At 40.2% G+C, this 16,818-nt stretch overlaps 1 protein-coding gene across 1 annotated transcript in view; it reads left to right on the top strand.

The window, feature by feature from the left end:
* The window catches only part of LOC144819257 (receptor-type tyrosine-protein phosphatase mu-like), a 643,238-nt gene that overhangs the window by 417,064 nt on the left and 209,356 nt on the right, over positions 1–16,818 (top strand). The window contains exon 7 of the mRNA XM_078677226.1: positions 9,589–9,700. Within this exon, the coding sequence (XP_078533352.1) occupies positions 9,589–9,700 (112 nt within the window). The remainder of the gene's footprint in view (positions 1–9,588; positions 9,701–16,818) is intronic.

Below are 16,818 nucleotides of genomic sequence, written 5' to 3'. Positions count from 1 at the left end.
AATCTAGCGAGTGGGAGCAGTTGCTCGAACTGCTGTTCACGTTTGAATTTAGTGCTACTGTCTTAGAAGGTATCCGGGTGCTGAGCAGGTGTGAGCCTAGCCAAACCTAAGGCCTAGTGGACTACTCAACAAGCCATGTCTTCAGCTTCTTGTAGAATTCAAGAAGTGAGGATCAGGCTCTTATGTGTAATTGCAGGTTGGCTTTTGGATCAATGTAGAATATGGCTCAACTGCTGGAACTGGTTTTCGGTATGTTTGGGATGTGTGTGAGTAGGAGTCTGGACAAGTGGAGGACTCTGGAAGGTTTGTGAAAGCTGATGCAATTGTTGGGGTATGTTGGGCCAGTGTTTTGTAGTTCCTTGAAATTGTGGGGGTTGGGTTTGAATTGTGCATGTTTGTGTATGGGGAGTCAGTTGAGCTCCTTCAGGTGTGGTGTGATGTGAGTGCGGTGTGGGAGGTTGAGTGTGATTCTAGCCGGTGAGTTGTGACTGATCTGCAGCCTTTTTTGTTGATCCCAGCATAGAAGGTGTTCCTGCAGTCTAGCTTGCTTGTGACAAGGGCATGCATGACGGTTTTCCAGGTGCTCACTGGGAGCCATTTGAAAATGCATGTTCTGCTGCATTTAACACTACTTCTGAGTGCAAAATGGGCATGTGGTTCATTCTGGATGCAAAGAGGCATGGTTGCGCCAAGAAAATAGCACTAAGTGCTAAATTACTCTTCTCGTATAATTACGCTGAATTTCATGAAATTTTGTGGTATTTCCATGTAATTACCTCACAGCAAATTACACAACTTATGCCCACCCCTAAAAATATTGTTATAAGCTACTGTTCAGTTGTTGGCTCTGGGTATTGTGTGTTTTTGTACAACCATCAAACTCTATATATTCCTGCAGCCAAAAGGGTCTAAACGATGTAACATTATATTACTTTTGTAAGTTGGCCATCGGGACAAAAAACACTGATGAAAATCCAGTCACCTATTTATATGTTTTCACAAAAATGTCAATATTTGCTTTCTTTTGGAGAAACATTAGTGATACACACAGTTTATCTCTTGTTGAATTCATTAGTGTGTCTACTTTTCAGTAATGTATAGTTTTCTGGGTTCTACCATGGTTTTCACACCTGTTTCCACTACAACCTGCAAGCAGGTAGAAACAAATAAGAACATTCACTAACTTTGAGAAAAATGCAGAAACTGTGGTAAAAAAAATAATTATTTTTATAAGGCTGCTTGTTCTTGAAAACAGCATAGATAATCATGTTAGCACAGCAAGCCTTTTGTTGCCATTGTTTGAAAACATATGCCCTATCTGGCATATCACTTTTATCACATTGAAAAAAAAAGACCGTCATACTTTTGTTGATTTCTCAGTTCTCTAAAGAAGAATGCACAATGCCTGGGTACCTTTAAACTTTCCAATATTTGGAGAAAAAAATGCGAACATTTGCCATGGATACCTTTTGTGAAATTAAAAGGTTGTGGAGGCTTAGGCAAGACCCATGCAAATGTTAAAAAAGAGCTTAGCATTGTAATGGGAAATGGATTGGGTCCTCATTACGAGCAGCCCACCTAATTGTGATCTGTTCAGTTACTGCTGTTTTTCACATGTAGCAATTAAGATTTGTGATAAATATCTGCAAGTCAAATCTGCTGATTTTTTATTGGGGGAAAAATACCTAGCATTTGCCAAAGGATGTAGATTTTGGAGTTGTAAGGGCCACACTCCACATCTTAATCCCCCAAAACTGGTAATTAGGTGGTATATATTGCACCTGATAAATTCTCACTCTGTGAAGTCAGACTTTATGAGGTGCAATAAATAAATTGCTTTCAATTTGAGGACCAATTGTTTCTACAAGTCCACGGCACTTCTATGGGAAGCACCAGTTCACCAAGTATGGCTGACCTGTATGTTCACCATTTTGAAACATGTTACATTATATCATCAAGCAAACCCTTTTTTGACTCTATTATGATGTAGAAATGATATATTGATGCTTTTCTCTGTACCTATAACAACAACACAATTTTTAGCAATCACACGTGACACTCACCGTGACTGAAAAAACAAATATTAAATTTTTTGTTTTGTAAAAAATGCAATTTTGTCACAGCATTAGAAATTCATTTTTGTAATCCAATAATCAATAGAACAATATCACAAAAGATCACATACACATTATTCATGACTCACATGTATGATAATGCAACGAACATCACATTGCACAAAGAACAACAATCAATTATTACAAGTGCTCGCGCGGGTTCCCTATTTAGTAGAACACAACTAAAGAAAAGTTTGTAGAATAAGAAAGAAAAAGGAAGAAAAAAGAAACCAGAAGAGGGGGTTGGAAAAGTGTTTCTAAGAGCCCTAAGTCTTGAAATTTCAAGAATACCACAACCCCATACAGGGCACTGGCCAAACTGAAATGTACCACCCCCCTCCTGAGAGACCTACACTGGCTCCCCATCGACAAGAGGATCACCTTCAAGCTCCTCACCCATGTACACAAAGCACTCCACAACGCTGGACCAGCCTACCTTAACAGTAGACTCACCTTCTACACCCCCACCCTCCAGCTCTGCTCCGCCTGCCTCGCCCTCTCCCCTGTCCCCCGCATACAACGAACGACGTCCGGTGGCAGATCCTTCTCCTTCCTCACTGCCAAGACCTGGAACACCCTCCCTACCCCCATACGGCAGACCCAAGGCCTACTCGCCTTCAGAAGACTCCTCAAGACCTGGCTCTTCGAGCAGTAGCAGCACCCCCTCCCCATAGCGCCTTGGGACCCTCACGGGTAAGTCTCTGGCTCTACAAGCACTTTGATTGATTGATTGATTCAGGCTTTCCTGATGCACAAATTCATCAATTTACAAGTTTTTTCAATGAATGAAAAAAAAGGAGACGAATCTAATACGATGACCAGGTAGAGAACAGGTGCTCAACAAGATTAAGGCAACAAGTAAGTATTCCCTGTACAGAAGTTATGCTACAAAGCTAAGAAAAGGACGGTCACCTCTCTTCCTTACAACCCCAGAGTAGATCCTCTGGTTAAAACATTCAAAAGATTCTTTGCTGAGCAATCAATAATCAATATACCACAGTCTGTCACTAGTCCAAAATTATCTTAGCACTGATCCACAGTATTTTCAATGTGTAAAATGTCCAGCTTTGTGTCCAAAGTAATGTATCCGCCTTATTGACAACACCAAGGGATGTTGTTATAGCATCATGTCCATTTATTTCAATTCTTGATCATAGAAAGCAGCCAACACGCATTCAAATCATGCCTTTCGACTTCTTCAGGGCTGCAAGCCAAGAAGACAATAGTATTTACAATTCAAAGTATGACACTCTATATATATTTTATAAAGTGATGTAAAAAGATATAGCCACGTGTAAGGTCAAATTCAAAGAAATCCATGTGGTTTGTTTTAAGCAAATTAAAGAGTCACCTAATTATGAGAGTGCATACCCTGGTGAAAGAGAAACACAAGAAAAGGCCCACAGATACCAAGCTTGTCACAAGTTTTTAGATCAAGAGATTTACCAAAATAAGAGTTCTGCAATTCAGATTTCCACTGGTACAACTGTAAGTTACACCCTAAAACGACAGAGGACAATCATCAGTTCCGCCATTAATAAAAACGACCATCTCTTAAACAGGTTAAAAGTGAACCGATATTTACTCTAGCAATCATAAAGTCCAATAGAAAAGAGTTCCTCAATTTTGGTAGTCCACATTCATAATTCAATCAAAAACACCTTCATAGGCTCCCTGCAACATCAAATTAAAAAGTTCTCACTAATGCATCCCGGTTACATCAACTTAAATCAATAGCGAACCATTGTCATGTCACTCACCTCTAGTTCGAGGGATTCTCTCCAAAATGAACAAAATCATACATTTCTCAAAAATGTGCGTTTATCCAATTATCTTCAATCTCATGACACAAGATACCCCATATGTATTAATATTCTGTTGTAAAGGAAAAAATATACAAATAAAAAATATATAAAAATATTATAAAAATCTTGTTTGTTAAACTGCAAGCGCTATTATTATACCTTCATTCTCATACATCAGATCCAAACACTCACCTATATTTCGACTGATTATCTCCAAAGCGTAACCACAACCTTCTTATTTATATGTAAGGTCAAAGAAAATGGGTAAGTGGCGAGCAGGCATTCTGTTGCAAAGAATAAAAGAACATAAAGTTCTTAAGTATCTAACTAAGACGATTTGTTGTTTCTAAAACAACTCGTATTCAAAAACCGGGCTGCTTACCATCAATATCCAGCGAGTACGCCAAACCAGAATCACCCTCCGCAGCGAGCGTTCTACATCGGCGCCATTATATAGAACTTGTATCAATAATAGAGAATCGGTCGCCATCTTGTAATGGTAAAATACACTATAGCTGTATCTGCATGTGAAATTATTTTTATCTAAACATCCAATCATCAAATATATATACGTCAGAATAAAAAATTGCTGAAATCTAACAATATTGAGAGTATTGGATGAAAACAAAAGTGTGAGTATATTTTAGGTACCCTCGTATGTACCAAAAGCCGCTAATTTATCTATTCTCGTGTTAGCGTAATAGTCTAATATACAGAACCCAAAATATTGTATTGGTACTGACAATATTCAAATCAGCAAAATTGTAATATCTCAGTAGTCCAAATAAATCATACCAATATAAGGAGTATTCAAACCCCTTATTAAAAGAGAGATATCTCGGTACTCCAATCTATAGTGCCACCGCTGCCATGTATAATCCTGATATAACACAAATAATAGCTTGTCTCATCATATCATAAGAACTTCGGATTGTCCACTTACGTTCCCGAGTGACAACACCGAGCATACCTGGGAATCTCAATGTAGCGAATGAATATATATTTATATTGTAAGGAGGTGAGAAAAAAAAAAAAGTATAGGTGACACATCGGGGGGTGCAGATGATAGGCAAAAAAAAAAAAAAATAGGTAAAACGTACAACAATAATAATAGTTCATCACTCCACAGTAAAAGCTGTACATGATATTGTTACACATTAGGTCAATTACTTCATTAGTATTACTAATCTCTCCTTTCAAAAACAGAGGACAGGACAAAGTATCCATTAATGTTAACAGTTATACATAATGAACATTCATCAAAGGCATATTCTTTCACTTTACTGTAACAATCAATACTAACATATTCTTAAAATTTTAATCTCCTAAAAAGAATTGAAATTCAGAATCCAAATTTAATCCTTCCTCTACAGCTCGCAAAATCATAATCCATCTAGCTTCTCTCCGTCTCAGTTTTAGAGTTCTGTTCCCACCTCTTCTATCAACACTCACATGTTCTATTCCATGATATGTGAATGTATGTTTATCGGAGTCATTCCGATTTTGGATAGCATGGGAGGCAATGGGGTAGCGTGTATCCCCATTTTTAAGAGCACGAAAGTGTTCAATCATTCGTTCTTTCAATCGTATCACTGTACTTCCAACGTAGATTTTTCCACACGTACATGCTATTATACAAATAACAAATGTGGTCTCACAGTTAATAAATGTTTGGATTTTAAAAGTACCAGTGTTATTATATTCAAAAGACACAATCTTCTTAGTGGCCCATCTACAACAACTACATAGGCCACAGTGATGGAAACCTATAGGTTTAGGACGCCACCACTGACCTGACTGTATAGGTTTATTAATTTTGGGATAGCTCAGGCTCACCATGTTAGCAAGGGTCGTACCCTTGCGAAAGGTTAAATTTGGCCTTTCGGATAAATATGGTGCTATATCCCCATCTGTCTTCAGTATATGCCAATATTTGTTTAAAATGGCATACAATTTGTGGCTCCCTGCTCCAAAATTGGTAATCATCCTCACCTTCTGTGGATTCTGAGTCAACTCACTATAGTTTCTGGGTTTCAGTGTATCTTCTCTCTTGAGCTTTAAAGCTCTATCATAAGCTTTTTGAATAACTTTATCCTTATAACCTCTGTTTCTGAATCTACTAGTCATCTTCTTGAAATCACCATCGTCCGAACAATTCCTCCTGGCTCTCAACATCTCACCAAAAGGAATTGCTTCTATTTGGCTTCTAGGGTGGCAACTATCTGCACGTAAAAGTGCATTACAGCTAGTTTCCTTTCGGAACATTTTACTACACAATTTGTCATCTTTCACGAATAATTCAATGTCCAAAAAGGTAATATGTTCATAGTCAAAATGTGTAGTAAATGTCATGTTTAGGTCATTAGAATTGAGGTAAGAAAAAAATGTGTTCAATTCATCAGGGGTACCCCTCCAAATCAGTAAGCAATCATAAATAAATCTTCCCCAAAAATAAATATGGTCAATCAAGGTTCTGCCCCCTTGGGCCCCAGATCCACTCCGCCTCTAAGCGACCCATGAAAAGGTTCGCGAAGGACGGAGCAAATCTAGAACCCATAGCAGTTCCAAGTTTCTGTCTATACCAAGTTTCCTCATAAAGGAAAAAATTGTTTTCAAGTACCATTTTGGTCATTTCTAAAATCATCATTGTGTGATCTAGGTATTCCGCTGGTCTTTGATTCAAAAAGTACTCAAGAGCTTGTATGCCCAACGCGTGATCTATGTTGAAATATAAAGAAACAACATCTAAGGTTGCTAAAATCATATCTGATTCCCAGGTTACATCATTCATGATATTAAGAACGTGTTTAGTATCCTCAATGTGTGAGGGAAGGTTCTGAACAAAAGGTCTCAAATACAAATCTACAAATTGTGAGAGTCTTTCAGTCGGCCCACCAATTCCAGAAATGATGGGCCTACCTGGAGGTTTCTCTCGATTTTTGTGTATTTTTGGCAAGGTATATAGGCATGGGGCCCTCGGACAATCAACTCTCAGATACAGATATTCTTCATGATCAAGTAAAGTACATTCATACCATTGCTTCAATTTCTTATTGATCATAGTCATGGTCATAGGTAAAGGGTTGGTACTGATTTTCTCATAATACCTAGAATCACCTAGTTGCGATAAAATTTCAGAGTCATAATCTTTTTTATCCATAACCACGATATTGCCACCCTTGTCAGCCTTAGGTATTATAATATCTGGTTGTAGTATTAGTTCTTTGAGCGCTAGCCTCTCATCATACTTTAGATTACCACCAATCTGTTTCTTCTTATTCTTACGTTCTCTTTTAATCAATTCGTCTATGTCAGCAGTCACCGATTTATAGAATGCATCCACCACATTGCCAGCTGACAATTGTGGTGTCCATTTTGATCTAACTTTAAGTCCACTAGACAAAGCATAACCAGAATTAATCTCTAGGTCCTCCAATAGTGAACTCACGGTCACCGGATCTTCTTCATTTTCAGTCAATGATAGCAGAAGTTTTGTATCATATACCTCTTGTATAGTAATGTTACTAAATAACTGGTTTACTAACCACTTTAGTCTCACTGCTATCATGTTTAGAAAAATGTTTTTTCAATTTTAAAAGTCTCGCAAATTTGTACAAATCAATTTTAGCTGAATACCAATCAATGCATACAGTTGGACAATATCCCAAACCTCTCTTTAATATTGACACCATATTTTCAGAAAGTACAACTGATGAAAGGTTCACTATCTCAATTTCCTTAGTACCTACATTCACTTCCTCCAGGATCGTAGTCTCATTCCTGGTCTTGTTTCTTCTGCCTTTGCCTCTGCTCCCTCTCCTTGTCTTTCTCCCTGATTGTTGCCATATCTGCCCTGAAGAAGTCGAAAGGCATGATTTGAATGCCAGACGAAACACGTATTGGCTGCTTTCTATGATCAAGAATTAAAATAAATGGACATGATGCTATAACAACATACCTTGGTGTTGTCAATAAGGCGGATACATTATTTTGGACACAAAGCTGGACATTTTACACATTAAAAATACTGTGGAACAGTGCTAAGATAATTTTGGACTGGTGACAGACTGTGGTATATTGATTATTGATTGCTCAGCAAAGAATATTTTGAATTGAAAAAAAAGGAGGGTTAGCCTGATACTATCTTTTCACTTGACTAGTTTGGACAGATTGAACAGGTCAACGCATTTCGGACCCAATAAAAACTTTGAGCAGGGTTCTCCTCAGGAACTGGAACCAGGCGAGCTTGTGTGGGCAGATTTGCACCACAGTGTTCGTGCCCCTTTTAAATTAGGCTGATAATTGTGCCATATTCCAAAGTATCTGGCATCGAGATACCGATAAGTCAAAAGCTTTCATCAGCGGGATCAATGGACTGGATTAACATTTAATGTTTACCAGCAGCCTTAGGTACCAGAAACTGGCTTCCCTGAACCACAGGATAAAAGTATCAAAATACAGAGACGGAGCTTGAAGGTCTATTGGAAACCAACTAACAGGAATGACCTGCTTTATTACAATAGCTCCCACATTCGAGCATTAAGAGAAAATCTCTCTGTAGGACAATTACTTATCATCAAAAGAAATAGTTTGGACCTACAGTACTCATGCAGACATCTTGACCACTCAACTCATCAACAGAGGCTATCCTGCGCAGATCATTGGAAAAGCCAAGAAGAGAGGAAGGAGCAATAATTGTCTGGCTCTCTTGGAAGATGTAAAAAAAATCTCTTTCACATACAACAGCCTGTCCAATCAAATAAAGAGCAAAATTAACTGTAATTGCCATATTCAGATGTAATTTCAGATACCTCTACTTGCCTTCAAGAGAAATCACTGCCTGCGTGATGTGCTGGTGGACCCCAAACCTTCCCATAATAGCCAACTGGATCATTTAACGCAGTAAACTCTGGGAGGCACCAAACTCAGAGACCAGAACCCATGTGGTTCTTGCAGTATCTGCCGGTTTACATCACTGAGCTTCTCGTTTGATCATGGTGCATGCACCCCCATGGATTCAGAAGAACTTAATAACTGTAAAAACGCGCGGGTCATGTACGTTATTAGATGTTCATGCAATTTAAAATATATTGGAATTACCACTCATAAAGCTACCGCCTTCTTGAATTCTCCATTAGTGCACACTACAACTACTTAGCCCCCAAGCTAATATCCCACTTTTTACAGCAGGAAACCATTATTTGCAGAATGCAGTAGATGTTGCTTTTGCATTCATAGCTTGATACGATTGACTCTGCAAATTGTATTAGTGTAAAAATGCCATGTTCGTGTGCTACCTGCAAAAGACAATCTCTTCTTTGTTTTCTTTCTAAGATGCATAATATACAGTACTGTATGTATGTCAGCAAACTACTGCTCATGTTGAAGAAGTAAATATTAGAAGAGTTAACCTGCCCCTCCGCTTTATTCTGTGTGTGAGCTGACAGGGACAGCAGAAGTTTTTTTTAAGGCCGCCTTGACTACATTATATACTTCATACAGTGGGATGAACAGCAGGCTCAGGAGTCACACGAGAGAAAAGTGGAGCATAACATCATTCAATGTCTAGTGAGAAACTGGTGTGTACGTAGATTGGTCATTTCTGTTTTAGTGGAGGAAAGGATGTACTGCACAGTTGGATGCTGATGCTTTCCTTGTATTTATTTCAGTGACATCTCCTCCTGCATCCGTCCCACTGTGGTTGGCTGTAGGCCTGGCGCTTCTGGTGCTGCTGTTGCTTCTGGGAGCAGTTGTGGCATTTATCAGGCTGCGGTCAATAAGGTGAGTGAACTGAGGGAACTCAATGGTAATTGTGTATGTCCACTTGCAATTGCATCTAAAAATTTACACCATTTCACAAAAAGTCCTCAATTAATTCACGTAGGCTTACACCTACTTTTTGAGTACATTTTATTTGGTAATAATTCTCAAATAATTCCAATTCCTAAGGATTTGTGTCTGTCATACATTTTCTAAAACATTTGCATTCATAAACATTTTAGAAAACTGACATTTACATGTATACAGTTCTGAAGTGTCACACTGAAGTCCATTTCCACTTAGAAACTGTGCGTTTCTTTTGATTTTCCTTGATGAAGATACTTTCTAGTAATGATACCCATTCCCCTAATTCCCTAACCCATTTGTGCATGCTCAATCCCCATTCCTACCCTAAAATGCTTATTCTTGCAAAGGCAAACCTGTCTGCGCACGTCCGCTATCCGACCACGAGCAGCACCAGGAACCCTGGATCCACGTCCTCCCACGATTACGACTCCGCCGCCCTCTTCGAACTCAACGCCGGAAGACTCAGAGACTGCCAATTGGCCTCACCAAAATCGACCCACGGCCAGTTCTCATGCCACCACTGTCGCCAGACCTTCACCAACACCCGACCTCCCGCACCTCCGACACCTGCGCTGATGACACCCTGAGATGCATCCTCCTCAACGTACGCTACGTACACAAACACGCCTTAGAGATCTGGAACCTACCCTACTCTCTCTCGCTCAACATCACCTTCTTCGAAGAGACCTGGACCAATGCAGCCCTCCGCACCCGACATCAACCCTGCCATCCCGGCGAATACAAGATCCAGAGGAAGGACCGCCCCAACCACACAGGGGGAGGCCTCGCCATCGCACACAAAATCACCCTCCGCCTCGCCACCTCCAGCAAAACCCTCCCCACCGTCATACACCTGCACTTCCAGATATCTACTACCCCCAACACCACACTTGGAGGAAACCTCGTCTACAGACCCCCCGGGCCCAGGACACCCTTCATCACCACCATCACAGACTGCATCGCATCCATGAACTTCATACTCATCGGAGACCTGAACTTCCCCCTCAACAATCCCAGGGACCCCAACTCCACAATCCTCTGGGACAACCTCGCCAACATCGGACTCAACCGACTCGTCACCACACCTACACTCAGAGCAGGACACATCCTCGACCCCATCTTCACTTCAGGCAATAGCATTCACTTCAGCCACACAACGCAACCACCATGGACCGACCATCATTGCCTCCACTTCACTGTCGACAAACCCAAGCCACCAAAACCACCCCCCCACCCACCACAAAGGAACTGCAGCAAAGTTACCGACGAACAACTGAACTCCACCCTGACCCAAGACAACCCCACCTAGACATCCGACCCAAACATCGCAGCTAGAGCACTCCTGACCTGGATCTCCAACTGCGCAGATGAGCTCACCCGCTACGCAAACTGGGCAACAGCGCCCCAGGAAAGCCGCTTGGTTCACCAACGATCTCCAAGAAGCCAGACACATCTGCAGACGCCTGGAGAAGAACTGGAGAAACACCAAGACAGCCGACAGATATTCCACCTACAAGGACGCCACGATTAACTACCACAACCAAATCAAAACAACGAAAAGGAATTTCATCCACAACAAAATCCTTGCCAACTTCAAGGAACATTTCAGTGTCATTCAGGAATTCACCAACCCACACAATGAAGCCACAGATGTCACCCCATCCCAAGACCTCTGTAACAAGCTTGGAACCCACTTCCACCTCAAGATCAGAACATTCTACAACAAATTTATCGACCACCCACAAGACGCCATGTAGTGTAGCTCCTATTTTCCCAATAGGCTCTGCGCATTGGAATAGTACCTACAATAGTAAAGGCCTAGACCAGACGTTAACTAGGTCTACTACTGTCGATACTAGACTTAATTTTTGGGTTTGCCAGCTAAGCTCAGAGTTCGCTAGAAACTTTCTCGAATGTTCAAGGAAGGATTAACTCCCCTGATTAGACAAGAAGGGATTTAGTTTCTGACAACCATAGAACATGACAACTTTGCTCTCCCCTAATCAAGAGTCAATCTCAAGAGTCGTGTGAGCACAAGGCAATTATTTTACTCAGTCAGTACGTGCATTCTTAGTCTCATCAGAATGTAGAGAAAAGGAAGAGACGGGCGTGTTCAATAAAAGATGTTATTTATTGATCAGTCTCTTTTCTCGTACAAGAGAAATGGATCGATATTATTGCAATACTTATAGTTAAGTAAAGTGCATACATTAAAAGCAATAGTATAAAATAATACTGTAAAAAACATTGATATGGTTTCTGAGCCATATGATGTTTAAAATGATTAAAATATATTTACATACACATATACATTTGACTAAACGTACTCAACTGGTGTTTCTAAATACGCCTACCCCGTGTACCTGACCTAAGTCTAATGCGTGGGCGGGAATAGAAAGTTACAGTTTAAGTTAAGTTTGTTTTTGCCAAGTGAATAACTAAAGAATTCTCTAGGAGGGGTTATTCAGTTCTGTACCTGGAAGTTTAGGATGAATGAGGAATGGTATCTCTTTCTCTGCTCTCGATATTCCAGGCTGCCTGCGAGGGCTGCCCAGAAACGCCGGTGCTGGGTCTCTCGGCTTGAGATAGCAGCGCGTCTCTCAGCGCGTCAGGAAGGCGGGGCTGCTGCGAGCGGGGTCTGCTTCTGCTCTCGGCTTCGTCAAGTATGGCTGCTCCGTCTTGTCACCACGCGTGTGTTTGCATAGGGCAAGGTCGGCAATATTTATACCTTAAAGGTGCCGGGATTGACGTAAGGATGGACATAGGTACGTCAATAAAGATGTCATACGACTTGCTCGTTAGCACATTCTTTACTAAAGTTCTCTGTGAAATCAAAACAATGGCCGCACGGATTATCCAGGTTGTCATAGGTTTGATTTGTTATGAGAACGTCGTATGCCTTATCAGGGGCTGGAGGAATGTCGCTTGTCTAATTAGATCTCAAGCGTTATGACCTAATCAGATAACACGTTCCTGTGCCGTAGTGTGACTGCGTCAGATAACGGTATCTGCATCATGGGGGATTTCTTGCCTCATGGGCTGACTGTTAGTTAACTAGCTAGTTAGTTTAACCAGAATAGGGTCAGGAATAGGGGGATCGATTCAGAACCTATAGAAATACACGACACCCACTCCACGTTAACTATGGTCATATCTACTAATCTATGCATAGTATAACATAGTACAACATACTATAGAGTATAGTGTATACCTTACCACCCCAAAATACATAAATGCATTTCGAAATTTTCAAATATACTGAAAAATTGCAGTCATATATATTGTATGCACTTAAGCTATGGATTAAATGCAAAAGTAAACACGTATTTTATGCATTATTGCTTGTTGGTATATGAGAAATACACATGAAATGGCTCTTAATATGGCTAAACAGAAAAAAAGTCGAAACCATTTCATCACATAAAATATTTTGTGAACATACCAGCGGGCAGCTAAAGTCTATAAAGTCTATAAAGTATCTAAAAATAGAAATCTTAGTTCTCTAGGAATAGTTTCTTACTTTAAGCAGAAGATCAGTGTCCCGGTAAAAAATATATCGAAAAATATTTTAAGGGCTTGCTGGAAAAATTGCTGTCCGTGAACTGGATTGTAATTGTTCATGTGACTTTTATTTTTAAAGTTGAAGGCCGAATTCAGGGAACGCCGTGTGCGAGTTTACTCAAAAGTCTCTATTTCTGTTCCGGAGAGAACATCATATCATTCAGGCTTTCGAAAAAACTGTCAACAGCTTCATGGGAAAGTTCCACTAAGTCGGAAATAGGGGTAACCATGCATTCATGCGCATGATTGTCTGCATTGACATTCTGATTTGCATTGCTGACAGAAGGTCGTACCTGTTCGATGCTGCTTTCATCTTGAACTTCACTACCCTTCAATCGCAGTGGTGAAGATTCCAGGAATGCCGTCATCAGAATTGGCAGCCTTTGAGGGCAGCACAGTGCGTGAACCTTGGTAGGAACCAACAGTGTATCTGCATCCACCGGCGCATCCGATTGTAGCATCAGACAGGTGTCTAACACGCATTCTTCTCCGCATAGCAGACACCTTAGTACAGGTAAAACACACCTTTGCCACATTGGTCGAAATGATAGAAACCAAGTCATGTTCAGGTCTCTAAGCCGGGAGAGTCCCAGGATTTTTGATATCCGGTCCCGGTATCCAATGGCTAGGATCGTATCTTCCATTGTCGCGAGAGTTTGATCTGTGACATGGGTTGCCATAACGAAAAATAAGGACTAGGAATAGGATTCCTGCAATTAGTCCCAGGATCAGGGGAAGTCCGCCAAAAATCGAATGGACGAAATCTGGAAAAATACCCAGTATGGCTTTGAATGGTGTTAATGCCATCGAAAATACTGTCTTAAATACCTTTGAGACCCCAGTGGTATCAGAAATATTTAAGATTTCGCTCAGGATTTCCGCGAAATGTACGGGGGAATTAGTTGATAATAATGTATGTATCTCTGCAGTCGTCCTTGCGACTTGTAGATCATACGTTTCTTTTGATGACGTGAGCCTTGTAGGCGTCTGAAGAAGCACTGTTTTCATTCTGCTTAAAGTGTCTATTCGAATAGAAGTAATTTTCAAACTGGGCCATGCCCTCGCCTCCCTGTCTGGAAAGGAGCTGGGGAACAAAGAACGTCCACAGCACTTGACCTTCGCCGTCGTAGTGACGAGATAAGGAGTCCCGGGCATAAGACTACAACATCTGCGGTCTACAATAAGAATGTAACTCCCATTATAGAGTCTTTGAAAGAATGGTTCTATTTCAGTTGCAGGTGCGCCTTGTTGGTGACATGAAAGGTTGTATGAATTCCCTTCACAGGCTCCGTGCAAACTAATACCGTTACACAGAAGCGTGCCGCTTAGTGACATAGCACAATTGTTGCCACTAAGAAACACTTTCTGTCCTTTATTACTGACACATGCATGTGAATAGGGCAGGTTCCATGTTGTTTTAAGGTACCCCTTTCCCAATTTCTCGTACATGCCAGCCTGTATATATTTTTGGCAGTATTGAAACCTGAAGGTTGAGATTGGAATATTTATGATTCCGTGGATTATCCATTCACTGACATTGTCATTGGTAATCTTTCAAGTTTTTCAATGCTCAAGATTGTATAATCAGCACCCTTCTGCGCCATACCGATTTGTCTATCAGTAAGGTTAAAGATTTGGAATAGTGACGTTGTGTTGATTAAACGCCAAGGCACATAGCCTGAACGCAGATTTTGTAACGTCCAGCCAAGCTGTACAATAGAACGCAATTGTGACTGACCATGTTGAAATAACAGTAAGTCTTGCGATAATATATCGATTGCTGAAGACACAATGCTGTCCAATGAAAAAATTCTGGAGGACAGAGTCATTAACCCATTGTCCACTACAGAAAGTGATTTTTCCAAATTAATACGATCAATTTCACGTATTCTCTCTGCTGTCTCAATTTGAGTAACCTTCCAGGCCTCATTGTATGCTGCATATACAGAGGCTGCTATGAAACGCTTATGACGCTGTTTGCGTGGTCCCAGTATGAAATCACGCAAGTCAGCACCATCAGTAAGTAAAGTTAGGTGTTGCTTAATTTCAGGCAGTGTGGAAGTTTGTAGCCATTGAAGGCATAATTTGCCCACACTGTAGGTGGTTATTATCCCTGGGTGATGTCTTTGGGGATATCTAGGGTCTGGCCTTGTCATTTTGAAACCCTGTGTTTTATTCAGGAATCTATCTTGACAGTTATTTGTATCTGTGGGCCAGATCAACCATTGTTTCCAATCATGATGTGTTCTGTTTTGGTTAAGTATATGGTTTATGTCTATTTCTTCATCTGTATCAGAGTTATTGCTAAACATTGTTGGCTTTGGAATAGACAGGTTATTTAAATCTTTGATTTTGGCTAAGCCAAGACAGGTGGTTTGTTGAACAGTGTCATTTAAAAATATCATTTGTTCTGGGATCATGCAGGCTCTAAACAAAGCTTCTAAACCCTGTACTTGCCATTCTTTTGTACCCCAAACGCTTTTCAAATCAACATTTTTGTCCCAATAATCAAATCCAAAAGTATTCATTTTTTCAAAGAATGAATCTGAATATATCAATTTCGTGTTGGTTATCATGGTTTTCATCCCTGTCTTGTTTGACAATTTGTAATAAAATGTTTCAGCATTAGTTATGTTAAAACCTGAAAAATATGAATATTTGTCATATACGGTTCTAGAGCTCCCTTTTGGAGGTGTAGCACAATGTTCCCATTGATTATAATTTAAAACATTTCTAGGTTGTGCAGATTTATGCAAGAAATGGTTACCATAATGGTTATAGCAATACATACTATCATAATTTGTAGAACCTTGCAAATAATCATGTTTTGTAAATTTAGCAGACATTACTAAGTCAGACATCATATTGTTTATACTTTCAAAGTCCCAATCATCAGCAAATGAGTTTGGTTTTGCAAAGTCACTCAAGGAGATCTTAATTTGGTGTGGATATTTCAGGATCTCGACCGGACCATAAATTTCATAGTCAGTGTTGTCCCAGGCTACCCCACCAGGTATTGGAATTGCTGTGAAGTTGGCTGAAGAAAGTTCTGAAGAAAGTTCTCGTTTCTCGACGTGTGAAGATGTGTGTGGTTTGAGGACCAAGTTGATGTTCTGGCTTGCTGTGTCCATTTTAGCATATTTTCCCTCAATGAAGCGTCCCAAAGTAAATACCATGATGAGCCAAAGTATGAGGATAAATGCACCAAAACCCACCCAAAATTCAATCCATGGAGAAATCAGATATGTTTCTTTTAGTTGTTTCAAAAGTTCCTTCGCTTTGTCTTTAAAGGATTTTGATGATGGCTGTGTCTTTTGTTCGCTGAAACCGTCAGAGGAATCATCGAAGTTGATGAAGTAACCAGATGCAGTTCTGTCAATTGTTCCAATTGGTTCAAGATTTTTGTTTTTTGCATTTTCACTTGGTACTTCAGTATAGATTGGTGTGACTCTGCTAAATGTCTTAATTTGGGTTTTCAGAGGCCTTAGTTC

The sequence above is a fragment of the Lissotriton helveticus genome, chromosome 2_1, assembly GCF_964261635.1.
Source record: "Lissotriton helveticus chromosome 2_1, aLisHel1.1, whole genome shotgun sequence".
NCBI classification, from domain to species: Eukaryota; Metazoa; Chordata; class Amphibia; order Caudata; family Salamandridae; genus Lissotriton; species Lissotriton helveticus.
Note: the sequence above shows the minus strand (reverse complement) of the source record. Positions and strands in the feature narration are given on the sequence as shown.